This window comes from Ctenocephalides felis, unplaced genomic scaffold (assembly GCF_003426905.1).
Source record: "Ctenocephalides felis isolate EL2017-DRISC unplaced genomic scaffold, ASM342690v1 CF-g0.4_SCAFFOLD_01170, whole genome shotgun sequence".
NCBI lineage: Eukaryota > Metazoa > Arthropoda > Insecta > Siphonaptera > Pulicidae > Ctenocephalides > Ctenocephalides felis.
This window is the reverse complement of record NW_020537324.1, coordinates 10,200,529-10,217,103: the sequence shown is the minus strand read 5'-3', so window position 1 is coordinate 10,217,103 and position 16,575 is coordinate 10,200,529. Positions and strand designations below refer to the sequence as shown.

General features: G+C 26.6%; 1 protein-coding gene across 1 annotated transcript; it reads right to left on the bottom strand.

The window, feature by feature from the left end:
- Nucleotides 1-1,841: 1,841 nt before the first annotated feature.
- Nucleotides 1,842-16,474, bottom strand: LOC113366192 (phospholipase A1 1-like). The gene is made up of 8 exons (XM_026607761.1): nucleotides 16,441-16,474; nucleotides 15,138-15,276; nucleotides 14,738-14,877; nucleotides 14,366-14,542; nucleotides 14,050-14,124; nucleotides 13,609-13,800; nucleotides 11,390-11,552; nucleotides 1,842-2,013 (listed from the first exon to the last, which is right to left on the bottom strand). Exons 1-8 carry the CDS (start codon nucleotides 16,472-16,474, stop codon nucleotides 1,842-1,844), a joined length of 1,092 nt encoding a protein of 363 aa, XP_026463546.1.
- Nucleotides 16,475-16,575: the final 101 nt, after the last annotated feature.

Sequence of the window (16,575 nt, the reverse complement as noted above, 5' to 3'; positions counted from 1 at the left end):
GACTAAGGATGGATGGCGGATTTGCAGAAACCGGCATTCGTTTAACACGCGAAGATTTCAAACAAGCTCTTTTTGCTTCGATTAGTAGATGTTTTTCAACAGCACTTTATATTTATATATACATAATTGTGATGTGATTCCTTGGCCTAGTGTTATTGGATGCAATTCAGTGATCTGACTATTGTCTATCTGATGAGATTTTTGTTTCTTAGATTTCTTCAATGGTGATGTAGCAATGAGTTCGAAAGCTATTTTCATTAGATATAAAATTTTCGTTCTATAATCTCAAGTCAACATCTGATATCACTACTGTTTGATACTAGACTACTGGAGTAAATTCAATAATTATAATCGTTTATTTATTATTCTATGTTAGGTTTTATTTGTCCAATTGGTCCAATTGGTCCAATTAATTATTTGGAATTCTATCAGCTGTAAAATTATTATAGTTGAAACTTGAGATTAGCTAATTGAGCTAAATTTTATAGGTTGAAAGTTGACATCTTCTTTTAAAATTTTCTTTCATTACAGTATTTTACTAATATAAAAAAATATATTTTTTTATTAAATTTAAAGTGAAGTAATTTAAATTGATATCTCATTCAAACAAAATGATTACAGAATGTGAATTGTTTGATTAAAACCTTGATTATATTTCTGAATCATGATTAAAGAAAAGTTTAGGGATTGCTTTTGATAATGAATGCTCTGCTTACTATGTTAATTGAGAAATTTTATAAAACTGTCTTTTTTGCACTCAGTTCAGAAAGTTGTGCAATTATTATTTTAATACCGTGAACACTTTAACTATGCGTTGTTAAAATGTTGTTTAATTAAAAATGATCATTAACATTGTAATAAACTAAAGTATCATTTTGAAGAGCAAAAATACTCATTAACTGGGTTTATTTAATAAACAACGTGACAAATTTTATATGTTACAGAAATTGTATTACTTTTATCTGTAATTATGAATGTTAGTAGCAATTTCATGCAAAGATTCAAAGTACAATTAAAAATATTATTATAATGGACAAACTATTATAATTTTCTAGCATTTGAAATTATTTTTGCCAATCATACTATCATACGTTAAGAGTTATAAACTCTAAAGTATATAAATTTAAATTTGCATTGTGGCTATTAGCATTTAATGTTTTACACCGTAGCATAACTAACATAAAACTTTTCAATTAAATTAATTTCTTTGTGTTCTACTAATTAAACATGTTAACGATTGTTTCTTTGTGGATTGTGAAAATATCAAACTAATTATTGGTAAATTAATTTCAAATTTGTTCTCTGTATACTTTTACTTTTTAACTCACCCTAGCTGTTATTTATATTATTACCAAAAAAGTGCAAACCCTTTGTCCACGTTTTCAAAAAAAAAACATTTTTAAATATTTAAAAACTGTTTAAAAGGTACTAATTAAGAATCCTGCTGATTAGTTATTAGTCAAGATCTTACGTACCGATTTTTCATAATTAATAATTGATAATAATTCATAATTAACTTTGGAATAATGGACTGCCTCAAAATTTCGATTGTCACATCTTTGAAATTTCACTTACACCTATTGAAATTTCTTTGTATATGGTATAATTAATCAATAAATATTTAAAGAAGGTTTATGAGGTTAGAATAAATAAATTATTATTAAATTATTAAACATATAAATAAATTATTAGACCTATTTATGTCTCGTAGTTCAATTCCAACTTCAATCAACATATATAAATATAAATAGTAATATTAAAAATAATCTGTATTGAATTCATTTCTATTAACATTTTTTTCTAATTTCTGTAACTACTCATCGTGGATTCTACAAAGTGAATCATTTGATGGGGAAGTGACGTCGTTTGGCTTGTCGTTTCCTGACACGGTGTATGGCTTCTCTTTTCACTTCTTTTGTTCCGGGTACTCCACCCTGTCTTTTGCTGTTTTTTGGTTTTCCCAGAGCAAATGGTTTTTGGTCACTGGTTTCTACATAATATATACCTCGAGCACTAAAATACACAGTTAAATTAATTTTCTTAGTTCCCAAAATCAACGACGACATTTAATGCACTATCACAAATTCATTTTCCGGGTTTTTAACTATAGGCCTATTTGTGAGTAGTTCAGAGTCCTTCGTAACCATCAATTATGTAAAAAAATAATTTAAAGGTAATAAACATAAATTAAAATTTATGTACATATATAGTATGTGTGTTCGTACAAGCATTTATAACAGAGTGATTAAGTTTTATAAAAGATTATAGTTTATATGACAGTAGATTATATACATAGATAAATTACATAAACATTTTCAACATGTTAATTGAGTTGTTACAATTAATAGATATTCATAGAAAGCTTGAAATGAAATGCAAAATTAGACATTGGCATATTAGTCATATATTGGCGTATTACTCATATTTATATAAACTTTTATTTGGTGTACATATATATATATATATATATATATATATATATATATATATATATATATATATATATATATATATATATATGTGTGTGTGTATATACATATTTAATTTAGATATCAAAGTTGTATAACTTCGCTATAATTAGCCTTGGCTTCCAGCAATATTATGTAGCATCACAAGGTAAATTAAATACTTAGACATTTTGTATCTCATTCTAAGGTTAATTAATGAAGGCTTTTGAGATTTATATTATTTATTTCGGAAGCCCTCCTTGAAATTAGAAAGTCTAATGAATAAAAACAAATGTTGTTATAATCACATAATTATATATTAATCTTCCGAATGACTAATGATTACGCGGTTGGGAACCGGAATATAATTTTTTAAAATAATATATATATATATATATATACATGTGTGTGTGTATTAGCAATCTGTATTATCTGTATTAATAACCATTTTATAACTCTATTAAACAATGAATAAAACATGTGCAAATTTTTAATTCCAGTGTAAACTATACACTGACAAACGTATCAAAATATTTGATATGATCGTTGATCTTTATTTCTGTAAAAATACAATTTTGATCCCAACTTCATTAAATTTTGCCAAGCTAAATTTTCAAATCTATTTCTATTTACCAAATAAAGATGAAAAGAAAGAAGTTTATACATTGCAAAATCGACAAACTCAAATAAAAAACGCAAAGGTTATGAGTTTTGTATTAGATTTGTTTCCAAGTAAAATAGCCTTTTCGAAATTGATGCATTTAGTTAAATAATAAATCAGAAAAATCAAAAAAATCAGGAGAATTAGGAGAATCAGAAAAATCAGATGAATCAGAATAATCAAGAGTATCAGGAGAATCAGAGGAATCAGGAAGATCAACAAAATTAGGAGAATCAGAAAAATCAAGAAAATCAGAAATATCAGAAGATTCAGGAGAATTAAAAAAATCAGGAGAATCAAGAAAACCAAGAGAGTATCACGAGAATCAGGAGAATCAGGAGAACCAACAGGGAATCAGAATAATCAGGGAATCAGGAGAATCAGAAAAATTTTGCAATAGTTCCGAAACAAACTAAATAACAACAGACCCGTGAAATAGGCCTACTAGATAAATCACGTAAAAAGAGGTGCTAAGCACACTATCTAGTAGGTGGCTTATATTGATCATTTAGCTAAAAATCGAACAAATTCATTTTTCTGTTCTTTGACCTTGTGCCAATTTTTTAGCTCGCAAGGAAACGATGTGGACTTTTGAGATTTCTTTTATAATTATATTATTCCAACATTTACCCTAATTTTAGGTCTACATATTGGTTTGGTTTCCGCAATATAATTGCTTATAGTCAAGTTGAACCTTTGTGCATTGCCCTACCTTTTGCGAGTATATATTTCAAAATCTTAGTATGGACATTACAAATCAAAATTATAATTAACTATTATATAATCGTATATTACAGCAATTATGTTAAAATCACTATAAAATATCATACTAACAACACAAATCATAATGTTTATTGATTTTTGAGCAACAAATAAGAAATCGTTACGATGACTAAGAACATTCTGTCAATCATGCAACTAATTATGTATTTTCTTCTATGGCATAATAGTTTTTCAACCGAGCACTCATCGGTTGCACATGTACATCTTAACCTAGTATTTATATTCTATTTAGTTACGGATTACTAGAAGCAATTTCCTAACGTCATACTTTGCTAAGTAATTTCATTCTATTATTGCTCTCACGTTCAGTAAAAATACGCAAAAAACGTTTGTCATGATTTGCAGAAGTTGATGGGACGTACATTTAGTATATAATTATATGTATTTGAAACTCATTCGCGTGAAATTAGTGCAGTATGAATCTAGTACAACAAATGGAATTCTTTGCATATGAAAACTGCTTTCACAATTTTTATTTAATATTGAATCAGCGAAAAGCAATTTCAAAGAACTGTTTATTATGAACCGCAATTATTTGTTTGCTTTATGGGAGTTAAATCTCGCTGTATCGTTTCTTGGAAACAATTTATAGAAATTTTAAAATAGAGATACCTCGACATAAAACTTTATAAATTCAATACTTATTGTATCATTCTTGTCATCTCCATGATGTCAATTACTATATGCATAAGTTCTTTACAAAAATTTCCAAAAAAATTTACAAAAAATGTATTCAAAAGCTTTGTGTTTTCATACTAGTCTCTAATATTGTTACCTGACCACATTTTCAAATCCACTAACATTAATTTTATCCGTGATATTAAAGAGATAATTCAATATTAAATGGAATGACTTATTACATGAATTCTTAGGAAATAGATCGTTATTGAACTTGGGACTAGTTTACGAGATAAATGCTCTAGATAACATAAAATGATCAGTCCATTTTATTCATAAAATATGCAAAAATTATACTTCAACTTCACATTTTTATTGGTGTATTTATTTTTCATCTAGAAGCCAAATATTAAAGCTTTTTTTCGTGCTAATACTTGATTAGGGTAAAATTTTTAGAGTTTTTGATCATGATTCTAAGTTCGTGAGATTTATCATTTATCATTTATATGAACAGACTAAAATTCATTTTATATATCTAAAAAAATTAAAATTCATCACACGTATGGATATTTTAAGTATATTAGGGGTTGCCAGACAGCATTACAACCTGATTAACAATTATTTATTCATACTGCTAATTTCAATTTACATATTATAATTCTCAAGTAGGTAGTACTAACGCAAAGTTTTTGCCTGATTTGTACGCAATCGGAATTTATTTTTTATCAACATTTGTCTTATTACTGAATTATTAAAAAAATGCATCTCGAGTATTTATGCAACACACATCACATTATCAAGAAAAACAAGTTCTTACACGTGATCTGCATTCAGGTTTTGTCACGCATGCATTGAAAACATTATAATTGATGTTTAATGAAAGTATATCACAAACTGAAATACTCAAATTTTATATAAGAGAAAAATATTTACAAGATTTTGGAGAAAACTTTCTCCAAATTATGACGAAATACTAGAGTTGAATAAAACGATAACTAGATTAGTTAAGATCGATCATTAAGATAATATTTTATATAATGAGCAATTTGGTGTAGTTATGGGATAAAAGAGACATTTGCATTTCTGCACATTTTTATAGTTTATTTTAATAAAGCTTTATGGCATAGTATCATAATAGAATTATTGTTAGAATGCAAGAACTTTGTATATATTGCGAAACGTAATGTGAATAAAACAAAACACACATTGCTATGCCTAAAAGATACAGTAGATGTACAAAAAATATTAACTTCACAGAAAAATATTTAAAAAAAAAATAGTAATTAATTATCAATACGATGTACTAATATTTGATTTGATTTCACACTAAAACCTAAATGATACATTATAAATTAACACCTATTCCACAAAACCACTCACGTGTATTTTACAATATTTATATAAATGCAAATGACAACTTGTTGCAAGGTCGTTTACTACATTCCAAGGTAAAACGAGTACAAATCGATCTAAATAGACAAATTTTGATAGAATAATCTTGATAATAATCATCTAACAAATAATGATCAGATATTAAATAATTAACCTTTATCATAACCAATGTTTATTATTAATTCCTCTTCCTATAATCTACTATTTTTCACGGCATCATAACTTTTACTCCGGGTATGCTTGATATGCTTGAACTAGTACAGTTTTAATTGAAATACAGAGGATGTAATCTTTTCTGATCTCAATTAGAAAAAGAATTCGTGTTACTTAAATTATAGAGATAGTAATCAAATGATAAAGAAAGTTAATTACTTAACATTTGTTATAATGTTTAAATTCTCATTATCATATCCATATGTGAATATCACTTCTGAGCTATGAATTTTTTAGCTAATTTTTTTTAAGTGGCTCATAGAGCCAAAATCGAGATATTCGTCGGTAAACTTTAAAATTTTATATAATTTATCTCTATAAATTTTTAATGCTTGGTTAAAAACTGTATATAAAGTTCAATTTTTATCGTATTCTGATTACAGATGATTATCACAGTGATTACAGGTAGTTCCAAAATTATAGTATAAATTGATTATGGTAATAATTTTTGAAATTGTTATTTAAATTTTGAAATACTATATACTACAATATATATGCATTTGAATATATACATGTTCGTTAATAGTTTTTTTTTTTTAAATTTTGTTAAAAATATTTTCTGAGATATTCTATTACATACTTTTCGAAGCATATAAACAATAATCTCCTATAGTTATAATAATATATTTCAGCATGTAAATCACACTTGGAAAAAATATTAAGTCTAAGCCTGAATAATTTTTTACACAAATTATTATAATTTGTTCATTTCAAATAATTATATCGATTTTTAACATGTGTGCATATACATATGACGCACTATTTACATAATGGCCAACGTATAGAGAAATTTAATGATTACTTTTTAAAATCCAAAAAACTCTCTAAATTACTAAGTCACTTACAAATTTACTATAACAAAAACATATTTAATTATTCACCATTATTATTAAATTCATGATTGTTACACTAATTTATAAAACTTCGATCAATAATATGATATAAAATCAATAAAAAACGTATTGGTTGACAAAATTATATAATTGAAGTTATATTAATTGAAATCGTTAGTCTTTATTATCAAAACAATATAATAGCATATTGTAATTTATAAATTAGTAAATTTATAAATGTCACTAATTTTATGATGAGGATATTTATCAATGCTATTATATGCCAATCTCGATATTAAAAAAAACACTGATATAAAAAATATATTTACTACCTGCCCTAATTAATAAAGAAAAATTGTTAAATAATTGTGGCTCTAAATTTAAACTAAACCTTAAAATTTTAAGTAATTTTTAAAATTGACAATAAACGTGCCAGATTTGATATGAAATTGAACATTACAAAATTACAAGCGAGTTTTGGGTATTATCAATTGTAATTGTATCATATTTTTTGGAGTAAATAGTTATTTACATTTTTTTAGATTTGGTGTAAAAATCAACAACCCTGGAAGATATATTGTGAATACAATTATTGCATTCATAACATATCTAGTTATTGCACTTGTTGATCCTAACAATATCTGTCTTGCCATTTCAAAAAATTGCCCTAGCCTCATTTCCCATCCCTTGTTTCATAATACTTTTTAAGTATAGTCATGAAATTCGCCATAACATAAAGCTTTTGAATTCCTATAGCATGTCACGATTATATATTGTCATTTTATTTCAATATTTAATTAATAAACTAGTTTAGTTGTGCATGGCATCGTGCCTTAAGGTAAATTGCTCAAACTTCTCGTACCGTAATTAAAGAACTTTAAAAGCCCAAAAAAGAAAAGTTAGATTTTTTTAAGAATATTGAATTTTTTAAACATTTTTGAAAATTTGAAAAGAATCGAAAAGTTAGATTATTTTTAAAAACTGTATGCAAAACTGTTCAGAAACCTTTGAATAAAGATATACAAAACAAAATCATTTGACGATTACTATAAGGTGCTTACCCCATGGAAAGTTAATAATAAGGTGTGAGTCTAAAATTAAGAAAGAAATTGGTTTATTGCAAAGATAGCAACAAAATTGCTATTCTTGAAATAGAGCAACTGCATCATAGAAAAATTGCAATTCATAGAAAATTGTAGTATATAATCTATGGTTTGCACCTCTATATAATTAATAAATATCCAATATATTTGAACATTTTGGCATTTGAACAATTGAAATATTTGAATATTAAGAAATTGAAAAAAATTACCTGCATCTATTATTTCTAAGGTAGGCCAAAATGTTCAGGAACCTTTGAATAAAGACATGCAAAGATTTTCATTTTCGATTTTTGAAAGGTTGCTATATTACCCTATGGTGAGTTAATAAGGCGTAAGTCAAAAATAAGGAAGAAATGGGTTCATTACAAATATAGCAACAAAATTACTATTCTTGAAATAGAGCAGCTGTATAAACTTTTATAGAGATTTGTAATATATAATCTACGATCCTCATCTCTAAAAATTAATAAATATCGAATATATTTCGACGTTCGTTGACTTCTTGTAAAATGTAGCAAAACAAAAGCGGTCCGACAACGTTACGCAATCGTTCCATGTTTGGAGAGATGCCGCCGAGCATTACGCTCGGCCTCTCTCCGAACAACGGGACGCTCCTTCATACGTGCTTAACACTTTCTCCATCGATATGATTTCCAGGTTTTACTTTCATTGGAATATCCGAGAAGGAGATCTACCGATTGTTTACTAACACGTGCTCTCGTGCGATCGCGTGCATGTGCAATTATTATGCAGCGAATGCATCGGTAAAGTACATTGGTACCATTTTTTTTATTGACTGTCAATGAGCTTAAAACAATTTGAGAATTATTTTTATAAGTCAAATACAAGATTTGATTAAATTTTGTACAAGATTATAAAAATACCAATTTGGTCTCTGAAATATACAGATTGGAAAATCGGTCTAAAATTGTAACTTTTGAATAATTTTATAAGGTGCTATAGAATGCATAAAAAATTATATTGTTACAACGATCTACGTATTGTTCAGATATAAGGTATAATAAAAAGACACTTTAGAAATTATTAAATTTAAATTAAACTAGTGGGGTGTATGGCATCGTGCCTTAAGGCAAATTGCTGGAACTTCCCGTACCGTAACAAAATGTTCGAGGAATACTGAATGTTTTCAAATAGTTTATTATTAATATTGTAACATTGTCTAATATTTATAAGAATTATATAAACTGAATTGCAAAGTTGAAATTATTTGTTTAAAGTATATTAGAACTATAGTCAGAATTAAAAATAAAATCTGAATTATTTTCGATACACAAAAACTTTTTTTTTTGAAAAAAAAAAGTTGAAACAAATGTTTTTTTCCAAATTCAATTATTTTGTTAAGACTAGCAGAAAGTTCTTTGAATCATATAAATCGGACGCTTAGTTCTCTCAAAAACAGCCATTTTTTACACATTTAGCTCCGTATCTTCGAAATGGCTGGGCCTGCCTTCGCCAAAAACTAATAAACACTTCTCCCAATCATTACTAATTGAATGTTTTTCAGATCATTCAAATCGGATGCTTCGTTCTCTCAAAAACTCGAATTCTATTTTCTGCACTCTTTGCTTTTTATCTCCGTAACTGCTGGACCTGCCTTTGCCAAAAACTAATCAGCTTATCTCCCTATCAATAGGAATCGAATGTTTTTTGAACCATTCAAATCGGTTGATCCGTGCGCCCGAAAACGTGACTGGAAATTTGTATCCATACATATAACACACACACACATCCATTTTTTCTGAGGTATGCCAAAATGTTCAGAAACCTTCCAATTCTCCATCCAATTTTCAATTTCAATTTTCGGTCCATTACAATAACTTACCCTACGGGAAGTTAATGAAGCATTTTTTTGTATATATAATTGAATTACTAATTATGTATTCATTGTGTCACTAATATAGTTGTTAATTAAATATGTAATTTTTTTCGGATCCTAAATTATATGGTGAAAGTGGATCTTAAAACAATATCTATCTTAAAATAATACGTTTTAAAGTATTAAATCACTCTTTAAAAAGGACTTTTAAATTATCAGTGTTTTTGCTATATTTTGCAGAAAATGCATATATTCAAAATATATTCAAACTAAAAAATCTGTTAAGGTGGAAAACTATGAAATGCATTAAAATGGAATGGAATGGAAATGGAAATTCTGTATAACTTTCGCCAATAATTTCAAATCATTTCAGAAAATAATTTATCCAAAAATATATTGCAAATACTAGAGCTATGAATATATTTAAATATCAGTTTAAATATACATTTTGCAATAAATCAAGTAAATATTGAAACCATGTATCGCATGGCAATAGTCGCTTTTTGATTGGAAATAGTTTTTGTGTTTGTTTTATCTTTTCCTAAAATTTAAATTAAAATTGCTATTATTTTGAGTATTGAAACGACAACAATTAATATTCAATTATTAAATATAACTATCAAAATAACTGTATGAGCCTTGTTAAGAAATTCGACCTAAGGTTTTATTGCATTGCTATCTATATTTATTAGCATTCACATAAAGAAGTACTTGCTAGAGTTTTCACTTTAATTAGTTTTCTAGAAACTTATTCAAAGTTCAAATGCAATAAAATGCCGCAACAAGCATTGACATCGAGCAAATAAAATATACAATTATATTGTGTGTATGCTAGTCTACAGCCAATATTTAATAAGTAACAAACAATAGTTAGCGACATAACTTTAGTTCAGTGAATTATTATATCAAACAAATTATTCCACAGAATACAATAACAAATTCTTCAAAAAATTCCACGAGATGTAACGTAAACCATTTTGACTTCTAATTATATCATAATAAAATTAAATGAATTGAATGCTTTTATGTAGGCGTAGCGGAACAAAATGGGAAGATTAGATTTGACTTTACACTACATGGATTTTTGACTATTTGTGCATTTAGTAGTCAAGTAATTTTCTCCGGCATTGTTTTCATTGAATTAAATATTAGGAAGCTTAAATTGTCACTTCATTACATGACTATAATTAATTATATTACATAATATAATTTATTTACCACTTTAATTTAATCATTTTGAATAATATCAAGTAGAAATTCTGCATCAACTTTCAAAATTTAGTAATCAAAACTCATTTGTGAGGCGCGTTATTGGTACATGCGCCGATGCAACAAGTTTTTAAATAAATTGGTGACCGTATTTAGTTTGTGTACAACTCTTATCATGTATTGTAGGTAATTACATTTGAATAACACTGTACTCTCTCAATGCATCTACTAGGTCATTTCCAAAGCAAAATCGAATTTTTCTAAATATAAACTAGACAAATGAGAGCACTTACTCAGATGGTGTATATTCTCCCATGATGACCACATCGTTTTTGTCGCAGCGACCTTTCCTAAACGACACGTAGTCCGAGCATTCGATGCCGTAAAAACCAACCTTTGAGTAAATTGATTCAGCGTAATACAAGGGAGCACGGTTGTGGTCGCAACTTATTAGACCTGCAAATTTAACGTTGTTAGTCGATTGTATAGAATTGCCAGCTTGAAAGTAAAAACATTCTAACATTCTTTACCAAATTATGGTGAGGAATAGTAAATTAATTTTTGCAACATTTTTAAAAGTCAGAACGGTTATTATCATAAAGAAATGGATGGCATTATGCAAGAACGCAGCGAGAACAACCCACGCATTTGCCAATTTAATAAATTTTTATATGGTATATGTAATATGCAAATGCGGTGAAACATAAATTGATATATCGTCTCGTGAATGGTATTTTATAATGTGAAAACATGTTATCATAAAAATTTATTTGTTGTCTTCATGATATTATATCATCTTTGTAAATTGTATGAAATCGTATCGAAACGAATAGGGGAAATACGGACAAAATGGTATATATCGACACAGTAGTAGTTTTAGTAACGTTTTCAAGGCAATAAAACATGAAGAAAGTCATAATCACAATCTTATCAGGTGTTTAGCATTGTAACAGTCTTTTTTCAGTAATCGGTTTAAACTTCATAAGTTTTTTTTTATTTGAGAAGTAATTGTTCATTGTTTCTATTAAATCAATTAACTTATAACGGTACAATTTTGATCAATTTTATTGCAATAATCAGGTGTTGACATACTTATACTATGGACAAAACAACGTAGTACTAAATTATTAGTACTACAAGAAAGTTTCATCCAATGAAAAAAAATTAAAACCTGGCCAAGTTTATTGAATTTCAACTCCTACTCTAACTACTTCTTAAAACGCACTAAAGGATTCACCAGAAAAAAGAGACTTATATTTATTACAAAGACTTTTTTTAAGTTTTAAAACCGGCAAAGGTGAGTTACAATAATTTGTTTCCTTTGGGCTCATGGGTCATATACAGATGTCTAAACGATTTATTTGTAAAATGTCTTCTTAAAAAATTTTATCTTAATATGTCCTTACCTTATATGGTTTTTGTAATAAGTTCATTTTTTTATTTGAATTTTAGTTATTTTAATATAACTCATACTTAATAAAACGAAATTCCATTACTGGTAGTCAATACACCTAAGATGAGGAAAAACAATTATGTTCGATTATAATATTTTAAAATAAAAAAATTAAAAAACAAAACACCAAGTCATTTTGTCTGTCTTTGCATTATAATAAAAAAACACCACTTCTTGATAATTATTTGTTGAACACTAATAATTGTTATTAACACGAACAATCAATTATAAAATCAAACACTTAAATCTTGTCCATCAAAACTGAATTACATCAAAATATACATTTCGTTTCATTTATTTCTAAGATGTGATAAAGTATTGCAGAATAAAATTTATGTTGTCTAGCAATATTAAATAATGTATAAAATGTGCATGTTAATTTTCTTTGTTTCTGTAATTTTCAATGCAAATTACGTCCGCTTGGAAGGAAATCTTGTAAGCAGGAATAATTATTCAAGAACGAGCACAAATGATGCATGAAGAAGTGGTACTTCTTTGCACTGGGATAATTGTAAGTATAAATTATATATATATATATATATATATATATATATATATAATTCTGCTTAATTAATAATTAAGCAATAATGTTAAATATTTCATTAACGCTCATGGCATTATGGAATAAATAATTTTTTATTAATTTATTTTAAGAATCCTATATAGATGTGAATTCTCACATAACTCTAATGATGTGCAAAAAAGTTTAGGTACATGTCTAGGGGTCAATTAGTACGCATTTGAATTTTACGTCAATTTTGCTATATTTCTGAGAAATATCACCGTGGAGGTGTTAAAATTGTATATGCATATAAAAAGGACATCCACAATTAAAGTGTGATTTGTGCGCAAAATGTTGAAAAAATCATGCATTCTTTCAAATGATTAATGCGCAGTACCATGCCAAAATATCTATATATAATCAGTTTACTTTATACAGAATATTTCTAATAATTAAATTATTAAGTTCAATTTGACAAATCAAATATTATCTTGATTCTGTTTTAATTTATAATCGCTAATAAACTATGTAATCTATAATTTTATTTATATACTTACTGGAATAATTAGATATAAGACATCCAGGCTGAATAACTCCACCATTGCAATAAAAATCTATATCTCCAACTGGTAAAATTTTCCCTGCTAATCCTGTATTTGTGTGAATGCTATCGACAAACTCAGCATCGTCCTTGCTAAGTTCTCGACCATTTTCTTTAAGATAGAACAATGGTAAAGCTGGATCTAATCCTGCAGCAAAAAACGAATTAATTAGATCCGTTTATAAAGAAATATATTTTCATCATTATCCTTATTAAATTCTATGTGATATACTTTTTGATAAAATATAATTATCTTGTTTCATACCTGATATATTTTCCATAATAACATATTTAATAATAAAAAATTCTTATTCTAGAGATATAATTTTCTGAATATGCTCATGGCATTAATAATCCATATCAATTTAACGTTTCATATTAAAATTGTATTTATCACCTGTTACTCTTGGAAGTTTTCCAGACTTCATATACTTTTGAATAAACCCTGCCACATGAGCGCCTAATGAAAATCCTAAAAAAAATAATAAAGCAGAATTATGAGTGATATTCCAGAGAAATTCATATGATGTGAAATCTGTGACTTATATACAATATTTATAAAGTGATAAATAAGATATTGAATAAAAAAAACAAATTCGTTTTGTAAGAAAATTATGTAGAGCTCATTAGAAAAAAAAAATTGATAAAATTTCCAATTATCTAGAAATTAAATTATGTGGCTACATGAAGAATGAATTTAAATATTAACTAACCGATAATATGTAATTGACTTAATTCTATTTTTCCAGCAGCAATTCCAGCTTCCAAAACATCAGCAATGCAATGTCCAACTGTCTCTAAATTTACGACAGCTTGAAGATAACATCCTTCTTCCACAAGTGGATGATAATCCAAACTAATGATATTCATATCACCAACAGAAAAATAAGCTGAAAAATATAAATGTTATAAGTAATTAAATATTTAAATTAGAGTTGCTATATTGATACAAACTAAAACATCAATGCAACAACCACATAGAATAAATTTAAAATATTGCAAAACTGAAATGAGAATATGCAAATAAAATGTTTGGCAATGTTAAAGAAAAAAATGGTACACAAAGTTTTTTTTGTTAATTATACCTGGTCTAATTTCCGTATTTGGAGAATAGTCACGATGTCCAGTGTAACCATGAATCAACACTTTTATTGGAAGATTTTTATCTATCGGTGCATCTTTTATGGAATTGATGTCAAGTATATATGGAAAATCTTGAATATCCCTGCAATAATTTAAATATCATTTAAAGTGTCATCCTGGATTTGGAAACCAAAATGAATATTTGTAAATTATATAATGGTGTGAACTTTTGAGGGTAATAAATTTACTAAGAATACATTTTAGTTGATGAATAAAATATTGATCTTCAACTAGTGTAGATATGTAGTTACATATATCATGTTCTTATTGAAAAAAATTAAGAACTATTTTGCAAAACTAGTTCAGTTTATAATTACTACATTTATTTTATTTTTTACTTACTCTCTATATAAATATAGTGTGATATTTTCATTTGGACATTCGTTTTTAACTGTAAAGCACTTTGAACTAAATGGTGACAAAAAAAATCGAGCTTCGGGATCTTCTTGAGTTTCACTTGAGACAAAGTGCAATAGAAAGCCTAAAAAACAAGCTCACAAAATGAAGAAAAAATATTATAATTTTTTAAATATTAGAGCAAATATTAATGTTACATATTAAAATAAAATTTACACACATTTTAAGTTATTTATTTCACATATAAAGTTATGAATAATTTATTTTATTATTTTTTTTGGTTCGTGAGATAAATCATAGGTAATCACTTATAAAGACATTAACTTTTTCAGTTTAAATTAAATTAGTATGATATAACCTTGCCATATTATTTCAATTCTAATAGCATCGAAAACTGTATAATATTATATCGTTAGCGTCATATCAACATGCAATTTATGGATATATTTTACTTATTCTATGCAAATTTTGCAATAACAAAAACATCATACGACAATCATTATATTATATATATATATATATTTATATATATATATATATATATATATATATATATATATATATAAAAGCTCCACAAGCTTAAATAATATCATTAATATAATTTATACAATTATGAATAAATGAAGAATTCAAATCCTTGTAATATTTGTTTTGATCATTGTAAAAGCGTCTATTTAGATAGTATTGCCATTATATACGTGTGTCGTGTCTAATTTACTACTAATTATTCCTGTTGACAAGGCAAGTAAAGATAAAATATGTAAATAAATAATAAATCTTAAGGTGCATTGACTATTCCCTTGACTGAGGACAAGGTTTAAGGACAAAAGCTTGCCTTCGAACTTATAAGACATAATTAAAGTTTATAATAGATTTCTTAGGAATTTTGTTTTAAATTATTTCTTGCTTTTAATTTCTCAGGATTTATGTATAAGATAAACGCTGCATTAAATCTTTAGAAGATCAAATTAAAATACATCGATACGTGAATTCTAAAAAAAGTTGATTTAAGTAATCCCTCTGAGAAAGAAAAATATTATTTTAAATTAGTTTCTACTTCTAATAATGCAGATGTAATTTTGAAACATAAATCTCACAATTCCGATTGTTTTAATTACACGATAAAGCTCTACTTACATATAAATAAACATTTTCTTATATTACACATTATAAATAACAAAGTTTCCCAAGGATTTCCAAAAAATTACGTGTAATAATCAAAAATTTAGTTAGATCACTACCAATGATTTTTACTCTATGATCAAAAAAATTTTTTTTAATCACATACCAGTACAAACTAGGAAAACTTGAGTCCACCGCATCGCGTACATTTTCCGGCGGTTTTTCGCAAACGACTAAAAAATCTTATTGAAAACAACCTCAAGTTAAATTAACGTCACTATAAATAACTCGTGGTTCTGAT

Excerpts from the sequence above, each read along its gene's own strand:
- LOC113366192 (XM_026607761.1), bottom strand. The coding sequence starts at position 16,474 with ATGCGGTGGACTCAAGTTTTCCTAGTTTGTACTG. Across the intron at positions 14,125-14,365 it reads AAGTCAATTACATATTATCG|GATTTTCATTAGGCGCTCAT; the intron begins GTTAGTTAATAT and ends TATTTTTTTTAG. Across the intron at positions 13,801-14,049 it reads AAAACTTCCAAGAGTAACAG|GATTAGATCCAGCTTTACCA; the intron begins GTGATAAATACA and ends TTTTTGCTGCAG.